This window comes from Megalobrama amblycephala, linkage group LG2 (genome assembly GCF_018812025.1).
Source record: "Megalobrama amblycephala isolate DHTTF-2021 linkage group LG2, ASM1881202v1, whole genome shotgun sequence".
NCBI lineage: Eukaryota > Metazoa > Chordata > Actinopteri > Cypriniformes > Xenocyprididae > Megalobrama > Megalobrama amblycephala.
The window spans coordinates 54,037,219-54,051,422 of NC_063045.1; the positions used below are offsets into that span (position 1 = coordinate 54,037,219).

Sequence of the window (14,204 nt, forward strand, 5' to 3'; positions counted from 1 at the left end):
CTGTTTTCCCTGTATTTTTGATCAAATAAACGCAGCTTTGGCGAGAAGAAGAGACTTAAGAGAAGACAAATCCTATCTATCCCCAAACTTTGAACAATACTGTAAATATAAACCATTTACATAACTACCATTACAGTGGATAAATATGTGTATAGATATAAAATATTAAGTGTGTGCTTTCGGACACAAAAACGTGTTTGAATGTGTAAAATACAGCAATGTCTACAATGCATCCATTCTCCCTTGTCACACTGACAAGATACTCTGTTGTTGTGAAGGAAAACCACTCTCTTAGTGTTGTGCTGATGAAGTCATCACTATAGCAACTGATGTGGATGTGCTGGATATTAATGGATCTGATTCATCACATGAAAGATGAAGTTCAAAACAAAGATTTGTTTTTGTGAATTAATTCTGTCTGACTTTTGTCTGCCTTCATGAAGGATATATTCTGCAATACTCAGAGGACAACAGTGAGAAGTGGGGAAGTATTTCCATTAGTCCTAGTGAGCGTTCCTACCGTCTGGAGAACCTCAACTGTGGCACCTGGTACAAGTTCACGCTAACGGCCCAGAATGCTGTTGGTCCGGGCCGAATCAGTGAGATAATTGAAGCAAAGACTCATGGGAAAGGTATGCATTTTATTATGCTCTTATTTGTTCTGTAAAAACAGTATTCTCAAATAACGGTGACCCAGCTAACAATGTGCTGTATAAATATAATTTTTGAGAACATTATTAAAGACCAGATAATTTTGAACGAACATTTCATTTCTTCCTTTGGAAGAAGGTTTGTTTATAACTTTGGGAGAACTTTGCCAGAACCTTAGCCGATGTTCTGAGAACGTTCCCTGTTATCTGGGGACTCCCAGGGAATGCATGCACTGATAGAATGAATACCTTGAATGAAAAGTGAATACTTTGTAAATTTTTGAAAATAGTGATCATAAACCCCCTTCCTGTTCTCCTTCATCCTCTTTACCCTTCACAGAGCCACAGTACTCCAAAGAGCAGGAGCTGTTTACTAGCATTAACGGCACATGCGTCAAACTCAACCTGATTGGCTGGAATGATGGCGGCTGTCCAATCACTTCCTTCACTCTGGAATACCGTCCGTTGGACAGCCCCGTGTGGACCAAAGCGAAACACACGTCTCTTACAAAGAGCTTCAACCTGCAGGACCTGCAGGAAGCCACATGGTACGAACTGCAGATGAAGGTGTACAACAGCGCCGGACTGGCCGAGAAACGTGTCAAATTTGCTACTCTGAACAACGACGGCAGTAAGTAAAGTTTGATCAATCACTCTTTGCACCTTTAAAGATGACCTATTATGTTTTTTTTACATTTTCAACTTTATTTAGTATTTAATGTTGCTTTTTGAGCGTGAAAAAGGTCTACAAAGTCACTCCAAAGGGAGTTATTCTCACACTGTTTGTAAACTCCCATTGATTGTAGTCTTTGAGTTTTCTTATGGGAAAGAACACATCATAAAATTCCTCATTTAAAGGATTAGTTCACTTTAAAATGAAAATGACCCCAAGCTTTACTCACCCTCAAGCCATCCTAGGTGTATATGACTTTCTTCTTTCTGATGAACACAATCTGAGATATTAATAAATATCCTGACGCGTCCAAGCTTTATAATGGCAGTAAACGGGACCAACGTGTTTAGATGCTCAAGAAAGATCCATCCATTATAAATGTACTCCACATGGCTCCGGGGGGGTTAATAAAGACCTTCTGAAGCTTCATACTCGTAGGTCCCATTCACTGCCATTATAAAGCTTGGACGCATCAGGATATTTGTGTTCAACAGAAAGAAGAAAGTCATATACACCTAGGATGGCTTGAGGATGAGTAATTTTCATTTTAAAGTGAACTAATCCTTTAAATAATTCCTGCCTAAGGCATACACAAAGAAAAGGGGACCAGGGGGGATGATATCCTAGAGACAAGCTGTTTTTTTCCCCACCCTGAACCTTATGGTAAGGGGCATGACATTTCCGAAACACTCTCGAATCAGTTCAATCAATCACAATACACTGATCCAGCTGGCCAATCAGAGCATATTGGCTTCACAGAGACAGGAGTGTTGCAGACAGACTGTGAAGGGAGGTGCTGCAACAATATAAAATATGTGAAGTTTATTGAATATTCAAGCTTTAAAAACCTATTCTAGTAGGGCCAAAAAACTAAATCAAGGCATAATAGGTCCTCTTTAAAATAATCATTTGTACTTTAAAGCTAAGTATTGAATCTGTTTGCAAAAGGCACCATTCCTCCGCTGGTGAAGACTGCGGTGAAGGGCCCGGAGAGGAAAACAGGCAACGAGGGAATGAAGATGATGGTGACGATCTCATGCATCTTGGTGGGAATGGTGCTGCTCTTCGTCCTGCTGATGGTGCTGAGGAGGAGGAGGAGAGAGCAGAGGCTGAAGCGGCTCAGGGGTCAGATGGTTTTCACAGCTCTTAGCTACAGATCAGTGTTTTCAAAAAGAAGGTGTAGATTCGTAGGCGTAAATACAGACAGCATATGTTGCCGTTTGAGATTTTACTCATATCAGCCTATTTTTCTACTTCCATTTACAGTTTATGTTAATAAAGCTTATTGTTTGTTCCACAGATGCAAAAAGTCTGGCTGAAATGCTTATGAGGTAAACATTTTATTGATTTTTTATTTTTATTTTTTTAAGCAAAAGCAGCCCAAAATAGAAACTCTGTCATCATTTACTTTTTGCCCTCATTTCACTCCAAACCCATATGATCTTTTTTTCCTCTATGCAACATAAAGTAAAATATTTTGAATAATCTCCGAGCTGCTCTTCTCCATTCAATGACAGTACAATGACTAAAAGAACCACCTTTTTCAAATTTGACAGCCTTTGGTTGCCACAGTCTTACACTACGTTCCAAATTATTATGCAAGAGACAAATCAATAAGATTTCTGTACAATAAACATTCAGATTTTAGTTTTTCTAAGAAAATGTTTGTTTGTTTATTTATCCATGTCTTTTTAGATAACTGGTATCAATCTCAGACAAAATAATTTGCCAGGTCTATGGAAACCCTACTTAGAGGTTGTTCCACATTATTAAGCAAGTCACAGTTCTCATGCAATATGGGGAGGAAGAAAGATCTTTCTGAAGATGAAAAGCATGAAATGGTGCAATGTTGTGCAAAAGGCATGAAAACAACTAATATTGTGTGAAAACTGAATGTAGATTATCAAATTATCATAAGATCTGTGAGTGATTTAGAGCACAGCAGAACTCGGTCAAATAAAGGCTTATTGAGGAAAGTTCCTGTCAAAAAAAATAATTGCATTAAAAGGGCAGCTATAAAAAAAAGCCAGTGTTGAGCAGCAAACAGGTATTTGAAGCTGCTGGTGTCTCTGGAGTCTCAAGAAGCTCTCCATGCAGGCTGGCAGTTGTGCATAAAGATGCATTTCAGCCACTCCAAACCAAACCTCACAAAGAGAAACATTAACAGTGGGTGTAGAAATACATGAAGACTCATTTTTAAATAGTTTTATTTACTGACTAATGCTGTACTACAATGGATGGTCTAAATGGATGGATTTCTGGATGGTTGGTGAATGGCCACCACGTTCCAACAAGACTGCGACATCAGCAAGGAGCTGGTGGGTGATGATTTGGGCTGGAATACTGGGAAGTGAGATGGAGGGTATTAAAATTACTTTTGCAAGATATGTGGAGCTCATAACTGGCCATTTTCAGCTATGGTATAAAAAGGAGGATAGTGCAGAGTACAATGCACTATTTGTACAATGCACTATGTACTATCCTATGCTGCAAAAAACACCACAGCAATAAAACTGTTTGAAAATGTATTTCTGCACCCACTGTTAATGTTTCTCTTTGTGAGGTTTGGTTAGTGGTGGCTAAAATGCATATTTGCGCACAACTGCCAGCCTGCATGGTGAGGCTCTCAAGACTCCAGAGACACCAGGAGCTTCAAATACCTGTTTGCTGCTCAACACTGGCTTTTTTTATAGCTGCCCTTTTAATACAATAAATTTTTTTGATAGGAACTTTCCTCAATAAGCCTTTATCTGACCGAGTTCTGCTGTGCTCTAAATCACTCACAAATCTTATGATAATTTGATAATCTCCATTCAGTTTCACACAATATTAGTTGTTTTCATGCCTTTTGCACAACATTGAACCATTTCATGCTTTTCATCTTCGGAAAGATCTTTCTTCCTCCCCATATGGCATGAGAACTGTGACTTGCTTAATAATGTGGAACAACCTCTAAGTAGGGTTTCCATAGACCTGGCAAATTATTTTGTCTGAGATTGATACCAGTTATCTAAAAAGACATGGATAAATAAACAAACAAACATTTTCTTAGAAAAACTAAAATCTGAATATTTATTGTACTGAAATCTTACTGATATGTCAATTGCATAATAATTTGGAACGCAGTGTATATTTTATGGAAACTGCAGCTTAGAAATTCCTCAAAATATCGTATTTTGTGTTCCACAGAGCAAAGAAACCATATAGGTGGGTGAGCAAATGATGAACTATTCCTTTGATGGCTTACGGGTCGTACTGACCTTGTGAAAGCTGAGATGTTATTCACAGGCTTATTTGTGTTTTTCTCCAGTAAGAACACAAGGCCTTCAGACACCATGAACAAACAACAGCAGACCCTCCGCATGCACATCGACATTCCCCGAGCGCAGCTGCTCATTGAAGAGAGAGACACCATGGAAACAGTGGGTGAGTCGTGTTCGCTGAACCATGTTCAAACCTGAATATTTATCTGAGAAACAGCGATACTAGGAGCCTCTAATAGTTCCATCTCTCCCTTCGCTCTTAGACGATAGATCAACGGTGCTGTTGACCGATAACGATTTCGGAGAAACTGCCAAACAGAAGTCGGCTACCGTCACGCACTCCGTCCACTATCAGTCTCTGTCGCAGGCCACCGGCCCGCTGGTGGATGTCTCTGATGTCCGACCTGGGACGAGTAAGAGCAGTCTGTCGAGTAAGAGAGAAAGTTTTTTTTCAGCTTTCTTAACAAATAAATAATACATGAATGTTTGATGTATGTGCTGTTTAACTGAGTGTTTCGTAACCATCCTCAGATCCCACCTCTCGCCGTACAGCTAAAGCTGGTCCTGCTGCCCGTAATCGCTACGCCAGTCAGTGGACACTAAATCGCCCTCACCCCCCTGTCTCCGTCCACACTCTCAGCACGGACTGGAGGCTGGGAACTCCTAGAGTGGCCGGATCGGTGGACAAGGAAAGCGACAGCTATAGTGTCAGTCCATCACAGGACACTGGTCAGTTTGCTACACTCACAACAGCCTTCACTGGAAATATATGTAATATATGTACATGTATATAGTATATAGTATACTGTATGTACCCATCATTACAGCTGGATGCTTTAGCTCATTTGTTTTTATTATATTATATTTTTGTATATTATTTGTAATATTACAAAATTTGTATTATTTTTATATTACCTTATCAGTATTTTTACAATATTCAGTATATATCTCAATGTTTATGTTTTAAAAATGATGAACACAATGAAGATTTATGTTTTTTATGCATGAATAGAAAAAGAAAAAGTAAAAAGCAATATTTACATATACCTAAAACACTTTAAAACATATAAAATGGCATGCAGGAACATTCATGAATATCAATCGAATCATTGAATCAGTTTTGAACAGATTCATTTTAACAGACAGATTTATTATATTATGTTAAAAATGTATTAAACTTAACTACTCTTTCAGAATTTTATTAAAATACACTACCATTCAAAAGTTTGGGCCCAGTAAGATTTTTTTATTTTGAAGAAAATTAATACTTTGAGTAAGGACACATTAAATTCATCAAAAGTGACAGTAAATACATTAATAATGTTACAATTTAAAATAAATGCTTTTGAACTTTCTATTCATCAAAGAATCCTGAAAAAATGTATCACTGTTTTCACAAAAATATTAAGCAGCACAACTGTTGTTTTCAACATTGATAATAATACGAAATGTTTCTTGAGCAGCAAATCAGCTTATCAGAATGATTTCCGAAGGATCATGTGACACTGAAGACTGGAGTAATGATGCTGAAAATTCAGCTTCGCCATCTCAGGAATAAACTACATTTAAAAATATATTCATAAAAAATGTTTTCTTTCAAAAACATTAAAAAATCTTACCAAAATTTTGAACAGTAGTGTATCTCTGCCCTTGTTTTTATTCTGAAAGCATTTTAAATGAGCATAATATTGATAAGAACAGCAAAGCTACTATTGTCATTGATGAGTTCTGACCCAATGTGTTCAGACCGCGCTCGCAGCAGCATGGTCTCCACTGAGAGCGCATCTTCTACGTACGAGGAGCTGGCCAGAGCCTATGAGCATGCCAAGATGGAGGAACAACTACGGCACGCCAAGTTCACCATCACAGAGTGTTTCATCTCGGACACATCCTCCGAGCAGATGACCGCCGGCACCAATGATTACACGGACAGTCTGACATCCAGTACACCGTCAGAATCAGGCATCTGCAGGTTCACTGCCTCACCACCCAAACCACAGGACGTCTGCAGGGTGATCAACATGGCTGTACCCAAGGCCCATAGACCAGGTAAGACCACTGATGGGAGGTAATGACTCTGAATTCTATTTTGCCCAATTGGAGATGTTCTTAATAATCTAGAAAATTTAGAAGCAGCATTTTAAGTAATTATATGCTTCCAAAAGCTAAATAATGCTGCCTTCTAAAGGTGTGGTCATATTAGCAAAATTTTGGTGAGATTTCGCTGCCAAAAAAGTCTATTATTAATAGTAGCAATTAATGAAGCACAGCTCACATAGAAATCCCTCTCGAGCCAGGCAACTTTCTGTTAGTGAACTTTGAACACAAGTGAAAACTGCAAACTTTTTTTACTCCTTATTGTACATTCCTGTTGAAATGTCTGGATTTCGCCCACAGAATTTCACTGTGCATCATGGTTGCCAGGTTTTCACAAAAAAACTTGCCCAATTGCTGTCCGGGGGGTAAAATCCGCGTTTTTGGCAGGGTTCCCCTGTTAAAATTTGGGGTCGCTTCAACCCGCGGACATGAAAAACAACACGCGTGAAGAGTGTTAAAGTAGCCCAATTCCACGGGAAACAGACTTGGCAACACTGCTGCGCATTGGTAAATGTAACCGCACATTAAGACATATCCAAAATTTAAGGCAGAATCCTTTCTGGATCTCATTACAATTGATTTATTTACCCAATATTTGTTTCTACTGTCTTTTTATGCTTTTATTTGAGTATTACGTTCTTAGATTAGTAAAATGCTAGCATCAAACTCTATTCAATGTCTATTGTTAGCAGAACCTCTCACATGAAGAGAGTATAACAGTAATTTGACCCAACCCTGCTGAAAAAAAAACATCTTAAACCAGCATAAGATAGTCTCCCAGTCTGGTTAGGACTGTCTGATATCTGGTTAAGAAGGGTTTTTGGCACTTTTTAGCAGCTAAACACCAGCTAAGACCAGCAATCCAAGTTTTAAAGTGTAATTTTCAGCAGGGAACATCTTATAAACTAGGTGCTCATGCTGCAAAAGGCTAAAAAAAAAAACATCAGCACTGCATCCGAATATGCCTACCTCTATACTATACAGTATACGAAAAACAGTATGGCAAAAGAGTAGTAAGTCCGAATTCATAGTAGACGAAAAGTAGCCAGATGGGCTACTCCTTCTGCCAAGATTCTGGAGAGTAGTGCATTCAATGGACAGTTTACTATCCCATGAAGCCATGTGAGAGGAGTTGTAGGTCAATGACATGGTGGATGTAGTACATCAGAATTTCATTCATACTACCCATATTAATACTATATAGAACATATTTTTTAATGGTAAGTTTCAAACCAAATGTATTAGGCAGTATGACATTTTAGATACAGTATAACCGGTCCTACACGACCCACTCCAAGCCGGAATTTGAACTGGCGTCTCCAGCATGGGAGGTGGGTGCTACGTTACACTCACCCCCCAAACCTTACTCCCATCCAGGTCACGGCACCAAATGTAACCAGTCCTACTTGACCCGCACTGAGTGGGATTCGAACCGGTCGTCTCCAGCATGGGAGGCTGGTGCGCTAACAAGGACGCTAAAGACCACAGTCTCTAATGTCAGTTTCTAGCGCGCCTCTTGAGGCCAGGGGAGTGAGGTTTACACACACAGCTCTTACTGGCCTACGTAACACTCACCCTCCTGAACCTCACTCCCATCCGGGTCACGGCACCAAATGTAACCGGTCCTACTCGACCCGCACTGAGCAGGATTCGAACCGGCGTCTCCAGCATGGGAGGAGGGTGCGCTAACAAGGACGCTAAAGACCACAGTCTCTAATGTCAGTTGCTAGCGCACCTCTTGAGGCCAGGGGAGTGAGGTTTACCTGCACAGCTCTTAGTGGCCTACTTTACAACAGCACAAGTCTAATCAATGACTAGCTCCTTTGAAGGCAGCTAGTATGAATATACAAAGTCAGTTCTTGCACAATTTGTTTTATTTAATAAAACCAGTACAGATAGAAATATGCAATCAAAGTTGAATTGCCTTTTGAAAAGTTGAAAAAAAGTTTCTTCTTCTTGCAGGAGGGGAGCTTGTCCACCTGCCTCCGTACCTGCGGATGGACTTTCTTTTGAACCGGGGTGTGTCGGGATCGTCTCGTGAGGCGGCGATGGGCCAGGCCTGTTTGGAGCCGCAGAAAACCCGTTCGCTGAAGCGCCCCGGCCTGCTTGAGCCGACGCCCATGGAGGTGCCGACCAGCAGGGACGTGCAGCAGTGGCAGCCGGGCACGGCCTCGACGCTTCCGCAGAGAGAGGCCGGAACGGACTTGGCGCAGGCTGCCAAAATCAGCACCTCCCAGGAATCACTGCTGGACTCCAGAGGACACTTAAAACAGAACAACAATCCCTACGCAAAGTCCTACACACTGGTATAACAAAGACCGGACAAAAATAAAACATCAAGAGCAAAAAGCGAACTCTTCATGCGCGGTTGTATATATATTTCCACTTCTACTCCTAACAGTTTCTTTATTTTAAGCTTTTTTAAACAGTGAATTCACTTCTTAAAGACGACTCCACACCAAGAGATTGCCAAAATGATTTTATTATTATTATTATTATTATTAATAATAATTACGATGACTATGATGATTTACTAATTTACTTATTTTAGCAGTTAGTGTGCACAAACTAATGACTGGGAACCCATTTTAATTTTTCTTTTTACTGAAATTTCTTTGTGTAATTAGTTTGAGATACAGCGTGAGAGTGATTTCCATTGGTCCAAAGTTGTCACCGTTCTGCTTCGAAGAAATCCATTTCCTGGGAGTGCATGAGTACGAACCGATTTAAGACGAAGATGACAGTATGAATATCGACCGCTGGAGGGTCCAGCCCAGAATTTTTTGACTACAAAAATAATCAAATGTGAAGATTTCGTATTCTTATGAGTATAAATATATAAAAAAAATATATATATAAAATGAGATTTTTTTTTATTTGTGGGTATTACAGGGAAATTTTTTGATTTGGTTAATAAAGTCCTTTAGTCATGTTTGCACATATCTTGTTTAACCTAGAAAAGCAAGTCTTGATTGATGATTATTTGTGTTCCATTCTCTAATGGTGCAATATGAAAATCCATGAACCATGTTTGCTTTCTACTGTACTGTATCTCGCCCATGACGTGAGCTCCTGAGAGCCGGAGCGAATGAAATGACAGATTCAGGTGTAAATCAGCTGCAGTGGAAGCAAGGGTTGATTTAGCATGCTGCATGGGGGGAGATCAGACCACCTACTGCACTGACAGTGTGACTCTTTCACCCCCTATGTGTAGTGCACTAGAAAGGTGTCTTCAGGGCACGCTCTCTCTTGTCTTCATTAGATTTATTTTTGCTGCATTGCAGAGATGCTGCACTACAGGGAAAACTGAGACAATCTAAAGAGATCCCCTAAAAGAATAACAATTATGATAATATTAATAAAGAACCACGAGCAGTTCTATATGATTATGGGCGTATGGTGGCAATATGGTACTGTTGCCGCTCTGCACCAAACTGTCTTGCAGGGAGAGTTGTGATGAAGAATTGAGATGATATTTCACTATATTTGATTAGATAAATCTATTGTCCTCACTATACTCATTTACAAATGTTTTAGTTGGTTTTCACCTTTTTTCTTTCTTTCTTTTTTTTTTCTTTTTTTTTTGAGACAGAGTGCTCACAGTTGTGACACTCCAGAAAAGATTTTCCATGATAATCCTGTCGACTAATAAAAGGTTGATCCCCAAACGAATCTGGCAGTTTGGTTAACGCTTTTCATTTTGCTGTGGGATATAAAGGGATCTGAGCGTATGTGATGAACGGTGAAAATGAACAGCTTAATATCTAAAGCGAGACGGGATTCCTGGGAACTTCAAGTAATAATTCACCCCATTTATGTCGTTACAAACCTTCAACATTTCTCTTTTTGTGTTCCACAGAACAAAGAACGTCACACAGGGTTTGAAATGACATGAGGGTGAGTAAATGATTTTCATTTAGGGTGAGCTATTGCTTTAATCACAGCAAAGACAGAATCACTGTTTATCGGATCATCTGGATGAATATTAGACATTTGGTTTTGGAAATCATGCTTAAAAGAGAGACTGAGAGCTCAGCAGGAACACAATGTAAGTAGAACCACACATCCTCCTGAGAGGAAGCAGAACTTTCCTTTTCTTGTCTGTGTTCTTCTCCTCAGCTACGGTGGCCCAGGGGGGAAACAGCAGAAAATTAGCAATGCAAACAAAAGTTAGAAATAGTCCATAATGCAACTGAATTAAACCACAACACAAATAGTCCACAGCACAATGGAAATCATCAGTGCAACAGAAATAAGCCACAGATTGGTTAGAACAGAGTGGAAATAGCTTATTACCAATTGTTGTGTTGCTAACTGTTGCGCTTATTTCCATTTTGTTGCAATGCAACACAAAAGTTTTGTATTAGCAACATGAAAATGTTTTGCAACACAGCAGAATTATCTTTTAATGCAGAAATTTTACCTTTTTATTATTTATTTACAAAATGTTTAGGCCTAATGGTCACTGTAGATTCTGTTTAAATACCAGTTATTTACTAGTGTTAAATTATATTCAGTGCTGGGTAACTGATTACATGTAATCTGGATTACGTAATCAGATTCCTAAAATTAAATACTTGTAATTAGATTATATTACATTTTAAAATACTCATAATCAGACTACAATTACTTTTTTATTGATTATATGAATACTTAATATCATACCCTATTCAATTCAATGTGATAAAAGAGTTAAAAAGTAATCAAAAAGTCATCAGATTATATTACCTAAAATGCATAATTTAATAGGTTACTAACTACAATTTTCTTCATGTAATTTGTATTCAGTAATGCATTACAGTTTGTAAGTAATCTACCCAGCACTGATTATATTAAAGGGTTAGTTCTCCCAAAAATAAAAATTATGTCATTAATTACTCTTCCTCATATCGTTCCACACCCGTAAGACCTTTGTTCATCTTCTGAACACAAATTAAGATATTTTTGATCAAATCCGATGGCTCAGTGAGGCCTGCATCGCAATAATACTCCCTTTTTCAATGCACAAAAAGCTACTAAAAACATATTTAAAACAGTTCATGTGACAACAGTGGTTCAACCTTAATGTTTTAAAGCGACGAGAATACTTTTTGTGCACCAAAAATAGCAAAATGGCAACATTATTTCACAATATCTAGTGATGGGCGATTTCAAAACGATGCTTCATGAATCATGAATCTTTTGTTTCGAATTAGTGGTTCAGAGCGCCAAAATCGAAATGATTTCAGTAAACGAGGCTTCGTTAAATCATAAGTGTTTTGAAACTTCAATAGTTCATGTGACTTTGGCAGTTTGATACGCGCTCCGAACCACTGTCTGAATCAAAACAAAAGATTTGTAAAGCTTTGAAGCTTCATGAAGCAGTGTTTTGAAATCGCCCATTGTTGAATAAAGTCGCTATTTGGTTATTTTTGGTGCACAAAAAGTGTTCTCGTCGCTTTATAATATTAAGGTTGAAGCACTGTAGTCACATGAACTGTTTTAAATATGTTTTTAGTAGCTTTCTGGGCATTGAAAAAGGAAGTGTTATTGCTGGCGATGCAGGCCTCACTGAGCCATCGGATTTTATCAAAAATATCTTAATTTGTGTTCCGAAGATGAACAAAGGTCTTATGGGTGTGGAACGACATAAGGGTGAGTAATTAATGACGTAATTTTCATTTTTGTTTGAACTAACCCTTTAATATGCAATCCTCCTTTAAACAAGATGGTTTCATAAAAGACCACGGTAATAAAAAGCAACAAGTTTCCCGTTTCCTATTGATTTTTACAATAACGGGCTTGGATTTAAAAGTAAAATCAGGTTTGTGGTCAACATTACTTGAAGAAACGTTGTTTTATTCAACATCATGAATTACACAGTCAAAGGAAATCGAGGGAGCCTATTAAGCCTTTATGAAAGGAGGGACAGTAGCCTATAGGATTAGAAACTCTACCTGAAGTAACTTGGAGAGAAAACAATTAATTGCGTTGTTTTCATCTTTTTTTTTTTTTTTTTTTTTGCCATTCTAATTCTGTTGCGCCCACCTCGACCGCCGTGCCTCACAGTCTGTTGTTTGGTGAGTGAATTCCCGCGCGGCCTTCAAAGAGCGCGAGCAACTCTCTTAAATTGCCGTATTGATTCAGAGGCTTTCCGTGAAGAGCTCGAGACAGCCGCTCTTCCTGGAGCACTTGGACAGAAATTGGTTTTATAGTGCTATGTCAGCCCGGTGGGTAATGGGGGAACACGTTAGTCATTGTGACAACTATATTCTCCATCTTCGTCGGAAGTGGGCAACAAATTAAGCGTCGCTGGCACATATTTATAGATGGCCTCGCTCAGCTGTTATTAACCACCGTCCATCGTCATAAATAAAGCTGCAGTGTGTTGAATTCTGATCTCCCTCAGAAACGCAAAGCTGTCAGCAGCACAACACTGATGGCATCACAATCAAGAGAAATGGACAGAGTTGGTTGAGAATGCATGCTTACTAAATGAATAGGCTACTATGCAGTGTAGACTGTACCTACTGCCTACTACTATTAAAACAAAATGGTAAGTGGAGCAATAGGCAGTATTCCAACAAATGTAGTATGCTATGACTTCATGGGGTTATTATTATGCATTTTTAATCGAAATATGAGTATGATAAAATTATACAAATCATCACCAACATATTAAAGGGATAGCTCACCCAAAAATGAATTTTTTTTATTGTAGGCTTTTATTCACATATAAACACTTAGGCTATCAGCAACTTAGAGCACTCAGATTTGGTAAACAGAAGCTCAAGCATGCTTGCTTGACGTGCAAGAACCAGTGAGGTTCATTCTAGCATGTCACGCAGCATATTTGAGCTTCCGCAAACACTCTATGTATGTTATCTGTTTATTTGTGAATAAAATCGTAAATTAAACATTTTCATTTTTGGGTGAACTATCCCTTTAATACGATTAATTCAATCTGTTCTTCATATAAAGTGATCATGTCTCTTCAGAAGACAACCACTCGATTCATATGGGTTTATTTTACGATCTCTTTATGAACGGTTTGAAGCATCAGAGTTTTAGGTGAACAAACATTTTTAGGGACAGAAATCTATATCTAAAAATATCTTAATTTATGTTTCGACAATGAAGGCAAGTCGCCGTTGTGATGACATGAGGGTGAGTGATAACAGAATTTAAATTTTTGGGTGAACTATCCATTTGAAAAATACAAAAGGTCAAGTTGAGCTTATTGCATTATGGGATACAGTGTTTCATGAGGTAAGTTCTGTTGTATACTGCACATTTTGACAAAGAACTGTAGGTCATTTCTGCATATAAAATAGTTGCATACTGTGTGCTGCAGGTAAAATTAAAGTAGTCTGCTAGTATGCTATTCGGAACTTAATGAGTTCAAAATTAAGGCTAATATTACTTCCTGTTCATTAGCCACACTGGAAATTTAAGATCAAGTCAAGCACTTTGCCTTGTGGGATATTTAGAGATATTCAGAAATAGTAAAAGTAGTCTGAACATAACACTTTTGTATCTGGA

At 38.5% G+C, this 14,204-nt stretch overlaps 1 protein-coding gene across 2 annotated transcripts in view; it reads left to right on the top strand.

Annotated features, from left to right (window-relative positions):
• Positions 1-10,355, top strand: part of dscama (Down syndrome cell adhesion molecule a) — a 104,852-nt gene extending 94,497 nt beyond the window's left edge. For both annotated transcript variants that reach the window (XM_048180940.1, XM_048180942.1), the window contains 9 exons: positions 444-632; positions 991-1,281; positions 2,272-2,448; positions 2,624-2,654; positions 4,634-4,749; positions 4,850-5,017; positions 5,118-5,315; positions 6,333-6,635; positions 8,646-10,355. In XM_048180940.1, coding sequence (XP_048036897.1) covers positions 444-632; positions 991-1,281; positions 2,272-2,448; positions 2,624-2,654; positions 4,634-4,749; positions 4,850-5,017; positions 5,118-5,315; positions 6,333-6,635; positions 8,646-8,995 — 1,823 coding nt within the window. In that variant the 3' untranslated portion in view covers positions 8,996-10,355. The remainder of the gene's footprint in view (positions 1-443; positions 633-990; positions 1,282-2,271; positions 2,449-2,623; positions 2,655-4,633; positions 4,750-4,849; positions 5,018-5,117; positions 5,316-6,332; positions 6,636-8,645) is intronic.
• Positions 10,356-14,204: the final 3,849 nt, after the last annotated feature.